Source organism: Micropterus dolomieu, linkage group LG20, assembly GCF_021292245.1.
Source record: "Micropterus dolomieu isolate WLL.071019.BEF.003 ecotype Adirondacks linkage group LG20, ASM2129224v1, whole genome shotgun sequence".
Classification (NCBI taxonomy): Eukaryota; Metazoa; Chordata; class Actinopteri; order Centrarchiformes; family Centrarchidae; genus Micropterus; species Micropterus dolomieu.
The window spans coordinates 26,333,709-26,353,580 of record NC_060169.1 but is presented as its reverse complement, the minus strand read 5'-3'; the positions used below and the strand labels follow the sequence as shown (position 1 = coordinate 26,353,580).

The 19,872-nt window shown below is 40.8% G+C and overlaps 2 protein-coding genes across 8 annotated transcripts in view; both read left to right on the top strand.

Annotated features, from left to right (window-relative positions):
- Positions 1–1,562: 1,562 nt before the first annotated feature.
- Positions 1,563–7,381, top strand: LOC123959464 (cAMP-regulated phosphoprotein 19-like). The gene is made up of 3 exons (XM_046033539.1): positions 1,563–1,734; positions 2,640–2,762; positions 4,994–7,381. Exons 1-3 carry the CDS (start codon positions 1,678–1,680, stop codon positions 5,162–5,164), a joined length of 351 nt encoding a protein of 116 aa, XP_045889495.1. The 5' UTR covers positions 1,563–1,677; the 3' UTR covers positions 5,165–7,381.
- Positions 7,382–10,363: 2,982 nt separating this feature from the next.
- The window catches only part of myo5aa (myosin VAa), a 52,652-nt gene continuing 43,143 nt past the window's right edge, over positions 10,364–19,872 (top strand). For all 7 annotated transcript variants that reach the window (XM_046033611.1, XM_046033612.1, XM_046033609.1 and 4 more), the window contains exon 1: positions 10,364–10,585. In XM_046033611.1, coding sequence (XP_045889567.1) covers positions 10,559–10,585 — 27 coding nt within the window. In that variant the 5' untranslated portion in view covers positions 10,364–10,558. The remainder of the gene's footprint in view (positions 10,586–19,872) is intronic.

The following is a 19,872-nucleotide window of genomic DNA, read 5'->3' as shown; positions in this document are numbered from 1 at the left end:
AGAGCTAAACGTAGGCTTGCCTAAACATGAGTAGGCTAGCTTATGGGATTTGAAATAATATGACTAGGCTATGGACCCGATGCCAGACTTAGCCTATTTGCCGACCCCCAAGACACACAAATGTAGTGTTTTATAAAGGAAAGCTTTGATTCAACAGTCTGTCAATGAAAGTGTTATGGCAGAGAATTGTGTCCTCTTACATTTAATCTTTTATGTATGATCTTTTAATATTAATATTAGGCTACTATTCTCGTTATGGCTTATATGTATTCATCTGTGTTTTTTTATCCTTAACCTTTCCTCCTATACACCTTATGTTATTCCGTCCACATTTAGGCCAGAACTGTGAGATTGTTTTGGTGTTTCCCTCTCTTGTTGTTCCTCTCCTCTCCTGGAATATTCATTCAAGGCCGAGAGAGGATCTCTGTTCTCCAAAACATAGAAACCTAGACTGTGTAAATGATGATGCATCCCTTTGCTCGGGTCCAGACGCCCGAAGCCGCCCTAGGCAGCAGGTCTCTGGACCAGCTGTAGGCCTATATGTGTTTTAGTACTCTGTTTATTCTCTTTTGTTAAATAAATTCTTCAAAGACAACGGTTGGTTGTAACTCAATTATTTGCTCAACCCCTCACCAGGAATATAATTTCCACGACAGAAAGGACACACGTTAAATTAGATTTATTAAATGAATATGTGAAGTGTGACAGTGTATAAGCCTACATTTTTTCTCATATCAATATTTCTTAATTAATCAATATTATTTCTTAAGCCCAATTCAATAACTATTACTTCTTGTCCTCATTTCATAAGCGGTAAATTGAGCGGAGATTAAGCTATATTCTTTCTGGCAATTATTGTATGGGTTTCCCCTCAGAAACTAATGAAGTGGTTAACACCTAAAATGGACACGTTAACATGCTATTTTCTGTCGTCTGAAGACGTTCAATTTTGCTTTGTTAATAGGCTGTTTTAAGTCGTCTTAAGACACCCATTACTACTTGCTGCCAGAAAAAAAAACTTCAAAATTTGCTCCTTTTAGGCTACTCTACAGTGTTTCAATCTAAATATCCAGTAGGCCTAATTGTCCCTATTAATTATTTTAATCAAAACAACTAATTATAACCACTGTTGTTTGTCAGTGTCTGGTTTACTACCAGTTCAGTTTTTACAGATTCTTCTATTTTTTCGCAAGGTGACAAAGTCAGGATCTGGGTCTGCTGTTGACCTTAAAGTGTGTTTCCCAATGATTTATGCTGTGTTTCTTTATGTGCAGAGCAATCGCTTATTTCAGTACAGGGCCTATTTCAGCCACAAAACACACCACAGGAAGAAAGTCTACGGGGAAACATATCAAATGAACTGTGTTAATCAGCGCAGCGTTCACCATCCTCCAGATCTGAGGATTATTCAAATGAAATCTGGATTTGTGTTTCAGCACATGGGCCTAACAGCTGATCGGTCTGTTACGCAATGTAAATCCGATCCCAGCACTAAGTAGACCTTGCGGGCGCGCGGCAGGAGCGCCACAGGGTGAGCGCGCATGGTGTCTCCGCATTTGACGTAGTATTTCTTGTGCGGGAGTACGCGCTCGGCTCGTATGGGTACGGTAAGGGGATTTGCGGATCATTTGCCCAACTACTGAGCAACCTGTTGTCTGAGATCACGGTAATATAGACATGTCGGGGGATAACGAAGAAACGCCGACGGCGGAGGAGACATTGATGGACGTGAAGGTAACCGTGCAGAGGATTTAACGTTAGCAGTGACTTTCTTATAGCGGCCGCTACGTGAACGTTATACAGCTTAGCTTACTCACCCCGCGCTCCTTATTGTTGACATATCAACCAAAGCCGACTACCAAGCCCTGGTTAGAATAATTCATGTTATTTCTTAAAGTTTGTAACAACATTGCCTTACCGGTTAGCTGGCCTGCCGTGCTGGATGTTTGGTGTGAATGTCCGATATTAGCAGCTAATAGCTAACTGTCATGACATTCACATAGTGGCAAATCTGTAGCAGTTAGCTTAGCTGCTAACGTTAGCATAGCTCAAACCAACAGATTGCTGTAGTCGGTCTTGAAGCCCAGTAGCGTTAGCCATAATCCATAATTCCACTTTAGCTACCGCAGTTTGGCTTGCGGTTAAATTGCTAGCTAGCTAACCGCCCTAGTATCAAACAAACCGATGGTTAACGTTATTTTTCAGCACATTTACAGGAGCGGTTAATTCCACCTGGTGGTCCAACCCGTTGAACTCCACAGTGTCTACGAGGGGCTGTCGAGCAAACACCAGCCAATATATATTTTAATGTTGATATGGAGAACATATACCAATACGAAGCAGTATTTAAAAGACGTTATTTACGTTACATGTACATACCCCTGTGCTTTGCTAACATTAATGTTGTAAATGTAACGTTACACCGTCTCTTTACTGTTGCATAATTGTTATTCAGACATGTATGGTTTTAGTAAAGGTTTTAGTATCTGATGTAGAAGGTCAGATTACATCTATACCGCAGTGCCGCCATCAACGCATGTTTTGGAGGGGGCCTCGGCACCTGGTGAATGTACTCTTTTGTTGGGAATTAAGTGGTTTCCTTCCTCATCTGGATGTCTCACGCTTCTGCTTGTTTTTAGGAGATTCAGGACAAGGTGATCAGTCCTGAGAAGTCAGAGGAGGCTAAACTTAAGGCCAGATACCCAAATTTAGGAAACAAACCTGGGGGCTCTGATCTGCTTCGCAAACGCCTCCAGAAGGGGGTGAGTTATATCTTTGTCTGTTTGTCTGCAAAACATTCACCTAAGGGATATTTTCTGAACCCACTGTTGCCAGTTTATAAGTTACCTAAACTAATCCAGTTTGACAAAATATTATTTATTCAGGTTCCACTTACTAGACTTTTCCAGAGCATGCCATTTATATCAATGAGATGAGACAACGTTTTAGAAACACCTTTCAGTATACCACAGCACAAATCAACAACACAAACTGCAGTGTCCAAAATGATTGAGTTAAAGCCACACCACAACATTGTAACATTCAGGTAGGCAGGATTTATTGCAGGGATGTTATTCTACCCTGTGTTAGTTTTAGCTAGGTATACCTCTTAATAATTGTTAACTGAGTGTATAATAACACTGTCTCCATATATTTTAGCATTCCACCATCCCAGCAACATACTGGGATGGTGGAATGATTAGTACATAGACAGAAAACTAGAGGGCAATCGTGATAAATGACCATTTATTTAAGTAAAAATGTGATTACAGCCTCTCAAATGACGGTTATGAGGGTTTTCATATCCTTGTAAAGCATAGCCAGGGAAAACAGGGCAATTTAAAGTGGTCACTTTAGTTTCTAGTAATAATTTGTTTTGTGCATTTACCATTATTATTTTTCTTTACATTTTGTTAGACTAAGTTATCATTTTAAATCTCCAACTAATCTAAGTGGATAAAGCAACTAATTAAACTGAAAACAGACTTAAAAGTTACAAGTTGTTTAATTGTTTTTTTGATTCGTAGAACATTATTCAAATCCGTTATCAGGTAAAACAAACTAAACATTTTTGTGATTACAGGCATACAAAGAGCAGCTTGCTTGGTTTGGTGAGACTAAGTAAACAATGTTATAACCTGTGCTGGACATTTGACAAAAGTTGTGACAATTTGAATTATTTGATTAATTGTAAAAATAATGAATGAATAATAATAATAATTACAACCCTAAACATATTTATCTTGCCCACCAAATAAACATATATACTGTAGCCTAAAAGTATGTGTAAGCGGTGGTGGAGCGAGCTTGAGAGTGAAAAATAAACAGAAATAAAATGTTGTTTTCTAATAACTGCCCAAACAACAAGGTGCAGCTCCCAAATGGAATTTGAGGTTGTTTTTTTCTGCAACGAACTAAGACTCCTCATCAACCAATAGTTTAGTCAGCTATTAGGGCTGTGAAATTAATTGAATATTGATCATGGTTGCGATTATGGTTTCTAACAATTATAAAAATAAGTTAATCGAGGTAAAACGATTATTGTGCTAAATGCTGTTTCGCAATGACACTCGTTTTGTCTTGTGTTATAAATCCAGAGCACCATTTCCCTTACAGCGGCGCCTCCCGTCCCTCCCTGAAAGCCTTCTCCCGTCCCTCCCTGAAAGCCCAAACTCACTCTCATCCAGGCTGTTGCATGTTTACTTCAGCTCAAGCCAAGATTTCGGTGGTTATAACTGCTACAACTTGCCAGTCACCATCATTAGCTTAAGCCTATGGCATTCTTATGGCACTAATAAATTACATATTATTGATACTTATACTAAACCATGCATGTTCTGTGTTCCTTTACCTGGTCTGTACTCGTAAAATATGCTCGGTGTCCCTGTCTTCTAACATATTACTGGATTCATTCTTTTCTCACCTCGTTATGTTGCAACACTAAAATTGTACAGTGGTGTCAGGAGATGCCCTTACTTAAACCAACGGCGAGGAAAGTACAAATCTGGTAATACGTTAGAAGACGGGGACACTGAATATTTTACAAGCACAGACCAGGTAAAGCAAGGCTTAACAGACCGGGTTTAATCATATTTGATTACTGTTTCTTATGTCATGGGCTGTTTGGGATTTTGGGATAATGCAAAATCAAATTTAGTATTTTTTTTAAATTAAGCATTCAATTTTAAAAGTTCAGTGAATGCATGATGTTTCCTAAGTCAATCTGTAAACGTGTTAAATAATCGTGACTATGATTTTTACCACAATTCAAGCAGCCCTAGAATCTATACACCGTTTGTTAGGAAAATCTTTTTTGTAAACAAAAATTTTGTTGTCATCCTCGTGTGCAATTAATTCCTCCGTGTATTAAAATCTTTATAACATTGAATGTTCACTCTGTCAGGAGCTCTCAGTATTCATGGGTTCTCGTTCTGTTACTTGTTCATAGTTTATACACACAGTTTTTAAATGTTAATCTTGTGCTTTTCTACAGCAAAAGTACTTTGACTCTGGTGACTACAACATGGCCAAGGCGAAGATAAAGAACAAGCAGTTGCCGACTGCTGCACCAGAGAAGGCCGAGATCACGGGTGACCACATCCCCACCCCCCAGGACCTGCCCCAGAGGAAACCTTCTCTGGTGGCGAGTAAACTGGCAGGCTGATGCACACACCGCCTCGACAGCCCCTGCATCCCCTACCCAGCCCTAACCCTCTCCACTCAAGTCTCAGAGCTGTAACATTTACCTCTCCCACAACTCACCGTACCACCTTTGCCTCTGCCCCCAACCCAACAGGAACCCATACGTAGCACCCAGCGAACTGGCTGGCAGACACCTTCAAATCCTGTTTGGCCCCTGTCTCTACTACCTCCTGTCCTTGTTTTTGTCCCTCGCTACTCCCCCAAACTGACTGCCCTTCTGTCATCTCTTACTTTTACATGTTCCTTTTTATTTTCTCTTTACTCATGTAAGATATGCTGAAAGACAGGATATGCTAAAAGACAGAGCATCCAAGTGTCAGTGTGATGAGCGGACTGTGACGCCTCTGTACAACTGATACCCCGGTATTTACCAGCTGGAGAGGAGTGAGCAGCAGAAGAAGCTGTGTCTTGTGTGGTTGGAGGGCTTTAGCATGGTCATCTGGATCCCTCACTTTGGAAGTGTGTTTGTGTGTATGTATGTGTATACACTATACACATATAGTATACACATATATATATTTCCTTTTGTTTGGCACAGGGGCCGACGTCAGCCTTAGAAAGTTTTACATCAGATTTGTATCATTCACTGTATGTGATGGGCTAAATATAGTAATCCAGAGATTGAGCTCAGTTTTGTTAACACTTTGATTGTGAACCAGGGGGGGTATCCTAAAGGACCACACAGCTCCCAAAGATGAGCGTTGTTATGGCTACGTTCACACTACAGGCCTTAATGCTCAATTCAAATTTTTTTTCCCAGATCTGTTTTTTTTTTTTTTTTTGTGAGTTCACATTATTGTTTAATCAGACTTCAGTGTGAATTGTCCTTGGCCTGAAAGTGACCTGCATGCGCAGAAAAATAACATGACATCACACGCAGCAGCACGCTGTCGTACAGAAGTAAACAGAGCCACAGAGGCTAGCCACGGTTAGCTCATACTTACTAACCCTCTCAATTTTCACGGGAGAGTCCCGTTTTTCATTGTCCTCTCACGGGTCACATTTCTCCCAAATTATGACAAGTGTTCACAACTTTGTCTCTTTTACATTTCGGTTTCTGGCGCTGTACAACGCAACTGCCACACAACCCCACTGTGTCCACACAGACAAGTAGCATGCGCATAACTGAAAAGAGAGCTGACGCCCAGTGGATTTCAGGTGGAAGAAAGGGAATTTGTGAGTAGATGACAGCAAGGTAGAGGAAGAAGAAAGCCACATGTTTACAATGGCTTTTTGTGGAGCTTTTTTGTTCACCACAGCTCCGTCTACAGCAGGATTGTGACAACAGCTGCTCTAGAGTGACGTCAAAGTTGCATCAATTCCGAGTGTCCAGACTGAGGTCGCATTTAAAAAGATCCAATCTGTATCTCGGATTTGGACCACATATGAAAGTGGCCCAAATCCAAAGTGGAAAAATCAGATTCCATGTGACTTGTTCATAAAAAGATCAGTTCCGAGTCGCACATGAATAAAAAAAAATCTGATTTGGGTCGCATTGGCCTGCACTCTGAACGTAGCTTAATCCATGCGCTGAACCCAGACATTTACACACACGCTTAAAAGTTCAGGAGCAGCATATGCGCACTGAGTGCCATGTAGGTGGTGCATTCAAGACATCTTGAAACAAGGAAGTGTTGTACTTTAAAGAGTGTAAGAAGAGGGGGGCGGGGTTGTTACTTCAGCTTGAACTACAACATTGAAAGTTTGCACTGCAATTGTGGTGTGCCATGCATTTCAACCTCAGATGACGACATAGTCCTCTCGTCGGCCCAAAGTTTCCATTTCCAAGTTGTCATGAATGAATCATCATCAAAGACTGAGTATATGGGACCTGAAAGCTAAATTCCTGTCTGTAGGGACCCTTCTTTGTGTACCGTATGCTGTGTGAGTAGACTGAATTTATGGTAAAAAAACTGTTTTACTGTGAGCAGCTCTCAAATGCTGTCCTCAGACTTGGGAAAAGCCTTCTATAATCAAAAATTGAATTAATTTTATCTTAAAAATATCCTTGGCCCCGTAAAGTGCTTCTTTTTCAGGGTACTTGACTGGATGAAGCGTACCTGCGATGTGGTAAATCTAAGCTAGCACTACATCTGTCAGCGCTGTGCATGTATATGGCTGCCCTGCTGTCACTTTGTGCCATTTTGTTTTGTAAATAAAATAGTTTTGCAGAAATGTTTTAAAGTTGTGTCGTGTGTGTCATGTTGGCTTTGGTGTTTAGGCCATGTTGTATGTTTAAGGTACTTTAAATTGTTTCATCCAGGGGTTGTCAGATTCTGAGACCGGGCCGTCCCTCAAATAAAGCTTGGAAAAAGGTGCCTGCTGATACCCTCTTAGTTTACTTGCTTAGTTTCACTCAGTTCCTGGATAGCTATGGTATCGTGATAATGTTATTTGATCCCTCAGACATTCAACAATTGTGCCAAGTTAGCCTAATATTGCTGTTCGACGTAACTTCAAAAAAAGGCCTGTTGTAAGGAATTTTATTATTTTCTGACTCTGGGAAAGAGTGAAATATCTCTCTCTTCTACATCTCTTTAACCAAATCAGGCTCATTTATGCTGTGGATGTTGCCTACTTTTAATAACTAATATATTAGTTCACAGCCATTCACTGAGCCTCCCCTGAAAGAGCTTAAAGCCCCCCTGGGGCCATTGAAAACCCACTTATTAAATCATCCATTTGACTACATAGCAGTTTTTTATATTAATGGGTTTACCAAAATTCACTTTGGTGAGGAAAACAGTGTCTGTTTGTCTTCAATGTCTTTTTGCTGATTTTTTAAAAACGTGGTAGAGGACAAACTTTCACATACAGTTATGCAAAGACAATATTTTGAAGGTGCTTATATTTTATTCCTTAATGTGGTAATTTGACCAGTTTTGAGTCAGTCAGTGACACTTTCAATTTTCAAATCACAGAAGGTGCAATATTTGATTAGGCAAAATGTGTGTCAACATGCCATTTTAAGTTAAATTAAATACTGTCATGCTGCCCTGGCCTACACATCATATTCTACAGACAAAAATCTTTATTTGGTACAGATCCTTGTTATGTTATAATTATCAGTTATGTTTCAAATCGGAATTGGAGATCTTTTTTATAATTTTCAGCCCTACTTAGCAGGGACATTGTAGTTGCATAATATTGTATTTTTTCCCTGCATTTTACCCATCTAGTTTTTACTTTTTCTTAAATGTTTGAATGCATTTTGCTGACTTTCTTTCCCCCCCTTTTTAGCAAATGTATCAGGAATCATATGTAATAAAATTTCTTAGAATACACTGCTATCCAACCATGTACACATAGCACAAAATCTAAAATTATCAGGCAATTATTTATGTTCAATAAATCCATTCATCCATCCATCGTCAACCGCTTATCCTGCATACAGGGTCGCGGGAGGGCTGGAGCCAATCCCAGCTGACATCGGGCGAAAGGCGGGGTACACCCTGGACAGGTTGCCAGTCCATCGCAGGGCATGTTCAATAAATGTTTGATTTAATTCATTTGAATCACAAGTAAATCAGCACTGCATTTTTCTATTAAGATATTTATTCTGTTAAGGAAGAGGGACTGAAAAACGTAATTTTACTCATGCGTCTATGTTGAAAAAAGATTTTATCATTATTCTCCCTCAGATTTGTTAAGTGATCCACTGTTTGGCATCAAGTGTTTGTTCTGACCATAAAGAATACTGTGTGTATATATATAATTTCATTCAGGAGCAAAAATCAGCCTTTAAACTTAAAAAGAAATAATGATGTGACATTTATCGCAATAATTGATTGATGATTTGGGGATAATTTACTTCCATAACAAGTCTTCTTTCAGAGTAGCAGAAAGAAGACGCCCCAAATATACATTTAGGTGTTTATTTTGCTACAGTTTGTCTCAATTCGTCTGCAGATTGCTCTAAATTCACTAACATTTAGCATTAGATACTGCCTCATTATAGAAAACCTATAATACAAAAATAATTGTCTTATTGTAAGTAGTTAACCGGGGAAGTTTTATATCTGTTAGGTTGTTCACCTGTTTACCTGTAGTGTATTTATGGAATTCTACAACACATTTCTTTAAAGGCTGTTTTCTCAAAATTATTTTTTCCTCATCCTCTGTGCCTGAAATCTCAACTTCAGTAGCACCTAAATACACCAAACTTTCCAGATTTATTCCTAAGTATAATCTGAATGTTTCTACTGAGGGGGTTGTTCATATATCATCCATAGCTTGAATTATAGAACTTTTTATACCCCAAAAATAGAAATCCAAAATTCCCTCTGTAAAAACATTTGAGTCTATTATGGCAACAAAATTAAACAATAATTTTGAACCTGACTTAATCCAGTGTTCAGATTTCAATTCTTTAAATAGATGCAAATGATCGCATATTTCATTAGATACTGCCTCATTTAAACATATTTCAGAAAACCTTGTCATACAAAAAATAATTGTCTTAATGTATGTAATCAACTGGGGAAGTTTGATGTTGATATCTGTTAGGTAGTTCACCTGTCTCTCAAAATGGAATTTTACAGTACATATATTTAAAGGTCGTTTTCTGAAATGGATTTTTTCCCCCATGGTTTTTCCAAAAGACTGCACATAGTTTTTCCTTCAATCTCCACTTCCGTAGCACTAATATTATTCACAGCTTGAATTATAAATCACCCCCTCCCCCCACCACCACAAAAACATGACGAAAATTATGATTTATGGGGTAAAAAACGAGATTTTCAAAATCCCCTTTGTAAAAACATTTGAGTCTCATTTCTCAACAAAATAAAACAGATCAGATTTCATTAGATACTGCCTCTTTTGCATTTCTAAACATACAATTTCAGAAAACCTGTAATACAAAAAAAATATTGTCCTAATGTAAGTAATCAACTAGGAAAGATTCGTAGTGATATTTATTAATTAATATGTTTACCCTATTCACAAGCAGTGTCTCGCCGAAAAAAAGTACGATATAGAGGTGTCATTTGTATCCACTTAGGTTTGTTCAGGGCAAAAAATAAGTTTTTTTGTTGGTGTATTTTCAGCCTTTGGCCGTCAGGGGGCGCAGTTCTCCAAGCGGGCAGCAGCAGCAGCAGCCCTCCTCTCGTTTGGCTGAATCACTTCATCCATCGTACCCAGAATGCAAAGTGAGACACCGAAACCTCAGCAGCAGCAGCCCTAAACATTTCAGGGTATCATGGCGACGAGTGCCACGGCTTCCCCTTGAGCCTCTGCAGCGACACAGAAATTTCTTTCCTCTGCTACATCAAAAGCACGCAGCGAGTCTGATGCGGCGCGGAGACCTGCCGGAGTTTTAGCCCAGACTGGAGAAAGGACATAGCGAGAGACCGTCATGGCAGCGTCGGAGCTGTACACAAAGGTAAGACAAGTAGATGTTTATAGCTGAGTGCTCGCATGTCGGCTAAATACGTGTGTCTTCGGCGTCTTGCAAAATGCTTTTAAATATCCAGAAGGTCCTGTCAGTAAACATGCTGACGCTTGGATGGGAAAAATGTGTCTTTCTGACAGCGAGCGTGGCGCTGGCTTTAAAAAAAAATGAATGAAAATGGGGTTTAAACCAGGTTTAAGCCCCCCCCCCCCAAAAAAACATGTTGTTTTGATGTGTTTGGCTGTTTAAATATAGATGTGTGTTCAGCGCTGGAATGGGTGCAGCTGACAAAAAAACAACAGATGCGGCAGGGAGACGTTTTTGTTTCTACAGTCGTCCTTTTTCACATTTAAAAACAAAACCAGGTGTATTTTAACATTTGTCACCTTGTTCTTTCATTAAAACCAGATATCTTGTTCCCCCGGGCCTTCATATTTTACAGCATCGGCCCACTGGAGGCTAGGGGGGGCAGGATGATGCAAAGGCGGTGCCAGCCATGATGGAGGCGCTAGGTTTTTACTACTGTGAACCATATTATTTAGCGTTACCTCAAACCTGCGCATTAACCTTGTGTTAGTGTTTTGTTTTGATGGTAGCGCGTGTCTGAGGCTCCTGACACGGCTTGTGAGCCGAGTCCTGCAGACCGGGTACCGCTGATGCTGCGATTAGCGCCGCATCCGGACAGTTTAGCATCCTTTGTAGCATCCAGGATGTTTAGAGGCCCTGAAGCCTCCGTGCAGCTTTATAGCAAGCAAATGCTCACTGAAGACAGTATGATATGCTGCCCGAGAGGCCCACAAGGTCACACGGTCTGCTGCTGCTGTATTTCTATTGTAAATGTGAAACCAAGTAAAGAAAGAGGCGAGTGAGTGAGTGTGTGTGTGTGTGTGTAGTGAGTGAGTGTGTGTGTGTGTGTGTGTGTGAGTGAGAGAGAGACAGGCAGAAGGAGATGAGTCACCCATCCCCCCTACTTTGAAAGCTGGTGTGACCAGCTTGAATAAGGTTGTGGTGGAGGGGAAACGTGACAGTGTGTGTGATGATAACGACTGCTTTTGAAATTCCATTTTAAATCCGTACCAAACAGCAGCACTGCAGTGTATTTTTAATTTGAACCACTCTACTTTCAATTGGGTTTTGTTGTCCTTTAGATTAGCGTAGACAAGTGTTCAAAGGCCAAGTCTATGAAACCGATGAGACAGATCTGAACCCTGTGTCAGCCAGCGGTCACTCTGCTGACCGCGTTCCCGCCGGCTCCTGGGAAGCTGTTTTCTAGCTGACCCTGACCTCTGATCTCTAAAAGAGAGAGGAAAACAAAAAGGCGAGTGTTGCATTTAGTGCTCGAAGAAATATTCAGTTCATTGATCAACAGAAAGTGGCAACAATTTAAGCAAAACCTCACTGGTTCCTGCTTCTTAAATGCGAACGTCATCCATAAAATTAAATTAAATCCTTTTTGGTTGTTGTTGGTTGGACAAAACATGAAATTTGAAGACACCATCTTTGTCTTTAGGAACTTGTGATTGGAAGTGTGAAGTGAAACTTATCAGAGCTGTGCACAAAGGTAAAATAAGCGTATATTTATATTTTGATAGGTGGTTGCAAGCAAGTCACTGTGCTTTTTTTCTATAGTAACTGTTCTGTCCGCATGTTCAATGTCCATGCCTTTCAATTTTCAGTCTAGTAAGATTTTTTGCTGTCTTCCTAATGGTGGTGGTTTTAAATGAATGACAATGGGTTTGAAACCACATAAACTTGCAGTGTGATGAATAGATTCATCTATAATGAAAACAACAGTTAGTTGCAGACATTTGCTGCTTTTAATCTCTTTTAGCAAAAAGGATGTGCTTAAGTAGCACCCAGGTGTGAAATTACAACCAGCAACCATCAACAAAATCAGAGTGTTTTTTTTATGAAGGTGCTAAATTTCTTTCCTCTGCCAGTAGGATTTGGCTTGTAGCCAGCCGTCAATTTGGCTGTCTTCTTCCATAAGAATCATGTTGGGCGTTAAATGGTTTTAACTTTGGGTGTACATGTCAGTGAAGCTCGGGGAAGAAAAAGTTTGTTTCTACTTTGAATGGTGCAGTGTGTTTTTAGAAGTTGGCCTCTGATGTCAGACCTCTCTCTGTGATTTTCTTTTCCAACACAGGGGTGGAAAACACTCTGTCCTTTGTGCGTTTGAGTCAGCCGTATAGAAGCTTATTGAGGGGAGCTGAACTGCTTGGTTAACATGCACAAATGCACACAAATACACACACACAGGATCGGATTCTGCTCCAATATACGTTTGGCTCCCGTCTGACCTGATGCGTTATAGAGAGGTGAGTCAGAGGTGAAGGTACATTTTGTAGGTTAGAGGACAAAGCTACAATAGTAAACATTCTGCAAAAAAAAGAAAAGAAATCTGTATTTTTTTTATTAGATTTAATTCAGTCTGCTCCATCCGCCTGAGCCAAATAAAGTAAGTAAATCAAATCAGGCTCAAAACTAGTAAGAGATCGTGAATGTGAATGAAGTGCGGTATAACTAAAAGCAGAGGCCGACGAGAGGGAGGATATTCTAATGAAAATGGCAGTGAGGCAGTGCTCCATTAGATGACTCAGAGATGGAAAAGCTATTTAACACACAACCTGAGTCTCAAAAATACATATTGCATTTGAGTGTTTTGCTGTTTTGTTTATATAGTTATTCATTACCTGAAACTGGAAGGAAAACGATTCCCTTTTCACAAAAAGCTCGCTGTGTAGAAAAGTCATGTAGAGATGTCTTGCGTCTGGGTGCAGTTGAGACAGCCTTGATTTGTCCGTATAAGTGAGTTTAGCAAGGCTGTGGTTGGCTGTCAGTCCTCAGCAGGCGCTAGACAGTGAGGCAGTAATGAACCAGTCACAATAAATAACTATGGTGATTACTTGCCCATAATAGTGATGGTATTACAATACAGGCGGTTGTGATTATCTGACAAGACAGTTACCTTTATTCCATCAAGATATTTGGCTAACTGGGTTTTTCACAAAGCAGAAATCATTCATACTGAGTGTATTGCAATACGCGGTGCTTTCATCACTCAAAAGACCTCTGTGATGAAACTATGTACACACTCCTGCCACAGTATCACACGACAGTTCATTGCAGTGTTGGTGCCAGTGTATCGGCGAGTATTTCTGTGTATTCTTGCAGTAATTGTGCTGTGATTGCATGATCGCACAGCATTTGTCCCACCTCTAAAGGGTCTAGTCAGAGTGACTGAATCCTGAGCTAAAAGAGCTGCTCGTGGTACAGGGATGGGAGACTTTAGGGTAAATCAGAATTGAGTCATACGGGTCAGAAAACAGCAGTCGGTTGAAGCTTTCCAGCATGTTGCACATATGGCCACACGCCATCATGGCGATGTGAGGGAGCGAGTTTTGTCATGGACAGGGAAACACCTGCCGTTACATCGCTTGTTGGTGTGTTACTGAAAGCACTGCATGCTTGACCATTTCGACCCGTAGGGAGCAGTGCCACAGTGGTATTTTGTGATTTAGTGTACATTTAATTTGCATCACACTTAATTTATCCATCCCTAATTTTTTGAGAGCATGTACGGTTAGTCAGTCGGTCAGTCCACCACTTTGGTCCAGACTGAAATATCTCATCGAGCGCTTCCAGTAACTTTTCACTTTACCTGTGAAACATCTCAACATCTACTTGATCCACATAATTTCCTTCAGACATTCGCGTTGCCCCCTGCATGACTTGTAATGACTTTGCGGTCCTCTGACTTTCCATCTAGCGCCATCATCATGTCAAAACTTTTAATTTTCCCAATACTTTGGTTTTATAACCAAATACCTGCAAAACTAATGACATTCACATGAAGCTCAGCTGTACTTTGTATTTGGTGCAAATGAGCCGATGTTAGCACGCTAACACACTAAACAAAGGCGGTAAACAAACATGGTAAACAAATTTCATATTAGATCACATAGGACTTTATGCTTTGCTTGCTAAATGTGTCATCTCAGCTGCATCCGGTGACGAGTTTTACATGATCTGATGTCAGTGGTTTATTTTTTTCTCCCTAGCTCTAATTGAGAGCGTGTGCATTAGATCGCTATGATAACCAGGTGAAGGTATGAAGGTAATTACGTAGTCATGTTGTATATGCTCTGGCATGTGGTCATCGCAGGCCTGTCGAACACAGACAAACACACCAAGAGGAGGGCCTCATGTTTATGGCTAAAATAGTGATTACTACTGTTCAGTGTGGTGGTGCAGCAGTTATTTCTTGTGATGATTTGGGGAACAAACCTTTAGCATTTAGTTTCAACATTGTTTCCAATATGCATCTGGAATCCTAAAGTAATTGAAAAGTGTCGTAAATACACAGCGCAGACAAACAAGTATTAGGTTTAGAAACAAACATTTGGATTAATGTGTGGATATTGGAACAAGTCATTTTCTCACTCTTGAGAATCCGTCGGCCTCACAACTCATGTGATCGAAACAGGAAGCCGGGGTGTTTGATAGACAGCAGGGATGGCCAGTCATCTGTCACGGGGCAATGAAGGCTGGGGGACGTCGGTGAACGCTGCCTGTGTTTGCAGACACAATAGGAAGGTTTTCATCTATCCAGCTAGTGTCTGGTCTTGTGGCGCATGTGGCTGGAGGCATCCAGGAAACCAGCAGACTCGCAGCATGAGCATGAGACTTCATAAAGCGGCAAGATGAACCGGGAGTTGGAGTATATGTTTGTCCAAGTAAGTCTTTGCCTCTTTTAAGCTTTCAATTCTCATCCTGTCCGTCCATTTATTGATTAAGTAGACATGTAGCCAAAGAAAATTGTTAAAGAAGATGCTCATTGAATCCAATTCTGAGACGTTGAAGGAGAAGCTCATTTCTCTTTTTAGCTATATGTGGTTCTTGAAGTGATCTGTAAGTTCTGGTCTTGAATTTGGTTAACCAGTTCTCAGATGTGCAGCATGGAGCCCCTGTCCTGGCACACCCTTCTTCTAGATTCATCTCTGTAGAACAAAGTTGTGTAACTAAAATTAGCAAGGCAGCAACAGTGTAGTGACAAATCAGATTTAACCTGAGCTATGTTTTGGTATCCGAATAACAGCACAATCTTTGTTTCAGATGGTCAAAATGTAATAAGTGGAAGTAGTTTGTAGCTTGTTCCAACTTTTGTAGGACAGCATGTCTGGCTTTGCAGGTTAGGACGTTGTCTAGTTGGTTAGATGGGAAAGCAGTATGTTCTCCTATTGAATGATAATCCAGCAGCATGTTTAGTGTCCTTTGTTGTATGTAGGAGCAAAAAAAAAGAAAGTTTTAGAAAACATAGATAATAGTGTCCCTGAAGAGCTGGTTAGCTTAGCGTGGCATTTTTTTCAATTTTGTGTTTGCGTATCTTCTCCTTATTGATAGAACTATTCAGGCCCACAGTCTGGCACTGATTCTCCTACCCCAACATAACATATAGAAGTGAGCTACACTACTCCAAGAGTCAGCATTGACTAAACTAATGCGATTAGGTGCTGGGCAGCGTCACAGCTTCTTAGTAAGCGACTCTGATCATTGGCACGCTAGCAGTGCCAAGAGTCTAGTTAGGGATGTTGTGAGACTAGCGCTGATTCTGTCCAACCAAACTCTCAACCAGCGCTATGGTCTCTATATCTTGGCATCATGCTGCGTCTGCCCAGCTGAGCAGAAAAACAGCAGATTCTCACATGAGGGGCATCATGTGACGAGGCTTCTGCAGTCTGGGACTCCATTGACGGCTTTACTGAGAATATGTGAGCAAAACACTTCTCGCATACCGCTGCGGCTGTCTAGGTAGTCACCTCTGCCAGACCGTATTGTAAACTGTTTTTAATCCATTTGACCTTGACTTACTTTTCTCTTAATTTCTCTTAAGTAAAACTGTTATTTCATGTTTAATGTATCAGTCACGATGAGGCCTTTTATATTTGATTCTGTAATATTTGACTGAGCAATAATCGACTGACCCAGCCAGATTACCACATTGTATTATGCCATTCACATACAGTCTCAGTATTGTCGAGGGTATGGGACAGTCCTTTCAGTGCTGCCTAAAAGTAAACTTGGCAAGTCTTGGACTCTTTATGAAAGCAGTAAAGATGGCTCATTGTCCAATAAAGTTTTTCTGAGTTTTGTAGACTTAATGCAATATAATATATACTATATATATTTTTGTGGAGAGTTTTTTACCTTTTCATTTGATAGACCAGCCGAAGAGAGAGAGGAAATGTGAGAGAGAGAGAAATAGAGACATGTAGCGAAGGGCGGGCTGGAATCGAATCCAGGCCGCTGACTTTGTATATGGTGCACATGCTCTTGGTGAGCTAACGGACACCCAGTAGTAACAGTCCTAATGCAAAGAGCAACTCACTTTTGGAAATCTGGCAGAAATCACATGAATGAACAGGTTCTAATTAGGAAAGATTTCCATGTAAGTAGTCTGATAAGTGTTGACTTACGGAGAAAACCCTGGGAGGGTCCGGAGGAGTCACAGCAGGCCAGGGTGACTCCAGTCCAAGAGTGAAAGCTCAGAGCTCAGTATTAGCTAAGCTAATCTGCTGTTGACTTTGTCATGGATTTCTCATGGATGCCCCGCCCTGTGGGCACAGCCCTACACCCCCAACACACACGTAGACACCTACTGCACGTGCACATATACATCACACACACGCTGTCCTCATGTCTGCGACCTTGGTCTTCTTCTAGTGTCTTTGCAGTAGAATCAAGAGTGAAGGGGAGTTCGATTTACAGCTGAAATAAATGTGACTTTCGTGGAAATCTTAACTGTAAAAACATGCAGTCCTGAGATTACAAACATCTTTGACCTCCATGTTGTGGTGCTCAGGTTTTGGATGGAACCGGTTTAATCTTGCATTTTTATTAATGTAAACACATCCATAATGAGTGTTTCCTAACCTCCTGATATTTGTCCATGTTCAGTGTTTCCATCTGTGGTTCAGGATGAGAATTAAGACAAGTAGAAGCGTTTGCCATCGTGTTAGCAGTCGTTGCAGGAGTGGTAACCTGGAGCCATATGTGAATATAATGAAATCTCGGTGTAGTTGACCGGAATAAGATTAGCCGGTGTTAAACCCCGAGTCAGCCTAATCAGGTCCTGATCCTTGTAGTTAAACCAGGATAAGCATCTGGCCAGCCATGTACCTTCAGGAGCAACCTTCCCCTTCTTTAAACTGACCTGCTGACATCCACGGTGAGGGACAGTGTACACTAGTTCATTATGTGTCATTAAATACTTGATGTGTCAGAAAACCAGTGCATTGCTGCTGGAACACTGTCATTGCTAATTCAGCAGTGTCCTCCAGTTTTATTGATATGATGCATTTTTGCTGTAATGAACTGGTAAATAGTACACCAGTTGTCCATGGGAATCCCTTATGAGTTGAGTACTATCCCATATCTGGTAGATTTTGCATGCATTGTAGTGATTTTGAGTGGTAATAAAAAGTAAAAATAGTGATTTCAGCCTTCAAAATTAAAATGTTGAGAAACAATCTTGTGAGCATAAGATGTAAGCGTCTTCAGTGCAAAACAATGCAAACAAAGTATCGTTTGATATCAAATAATGTTGATGAGATGCCAGAAGCGCAGTGACTTTAAGTCTTTTCTTACAGTCGGCGAGAGTAATTACTGTAAATAGTAACTGTCAACCCTCTCAGATGAGTCCAGCCCTATGATCTGTTCACATTAAAGAGGCACTCCATCGATTTTACAGTTTCCTCATCGTGCGGAGTCCCAGGCTGTGACAACAGTTGTAAAATGTCTTGTGAGCCTCTGGAGGAGCTTTAGGAAGTTTTACAAAAATAACCCTGATGATGTCACAGTGATGTCATCGGGGTTCATCATCTTGGGCTTGGAGACGACACATTTGAAGCAGAGAAACCTGTGTTACAAGCTGGATTTGTGGACACTGAAAGACACTTCTTTTCCAGACAGGTAAGAAGGTGTAAATAAGGTAAAGAAAGACTATAGTGAGTTGCAATATGGGAAATGTAGGATCCAGTGTTTTTGGAGCTAGACCCATACTAAGGACTAAAAGTCAGGATAGCTCGGCCTCTGCTGCCTCAGCCTAAATCTGTTTGGTGGGAATCCCTCAACCCTATGGAAGTCCAATACTAAATTGCCGTGGTACCTCTTTAATCTAGTGTAATAACCAAATCAGTGGTTACTTGACTGTGTCTACGCTGCGTTTTCCTGAAGTTAAAGAAAAGCAATTAAGCGTGTGTTTAAGGCAGGATCACACTGAATACATTGATTATGTCACCACTCATTTCAAATAGGACATCTGTTACTAACTGGATGTGAGATGGAAGTTGATGGTGTTGCATTGTTTGCTCTCCATGTTGTAATTCAAATCTACTGAACTGAATGTAACTGGTATTATCTTTTTTAGTTTTATCGCTATCTCATCTCTATAACATAGAAAGGACGTGACTCTACCATAAGTGTGTGACCACACCCAGTGCCCCGAGGTAAAGAATAATTACAGACCTACAAACAAAATGTAGCCTCTCACTGGCTGCTTGGGTGTGTAGACTCATGCATGCGGCTTATGTCGGGGGAGCTCAATGCAGAGACACTTTAGTCATGTGATTTCTGATGTCACAGATGCTCTGGCGTCTTTTCTCCTTCTTTTCCGTCACCCCGCTCCTCTTCGTGTGCCGCCCATAACACACCAGCGTGGCCGTCATCCATCCCTCTGTAAGCCTACAGAGAGGCTGCTTTCTGACTCATCACATTTTTTTCTCTGCAGCCTTCACTTTTTTTTTTTCAGCTTGTGTTTCATTGTGGACGATTATGTCCTTGAAACATGTAAATGTCTATCGGTGTGTGTGTGTGGTTGACTTTCATCCTTCATCTCTCCTCTGTTTTCCGATCCCAAGGGAATGTGTTGGTCTATAAATATGATTCATAGCCTCTGCTGCTGCATTATGTTTCTCTCTATGTGTGTGTTTGTGTTTTGGTCCAAGAGGAAAGAAAATAAATGAAATGGGTAGACTGATGGCATCTTTCAGAGTTAACTAATTCAGGATCATCGTGCTTGACACGTGTGGGTGTGGGTGTGGGTGTGGGTGTGTGTGTGGATGGTTATGAGGATCAGGAAGTGTGTGTGGTGTGTGTGTGTGTGTGGATGGCTATGAGGATCAGGAAGTGTGCTCAGTAGCACAGTGATGTCTCTGTGAGGTGTGATGCTGCTCAGAACTCACTGATGCTATTTTTAGCCTCTGTCCTCCTCCTCCTCC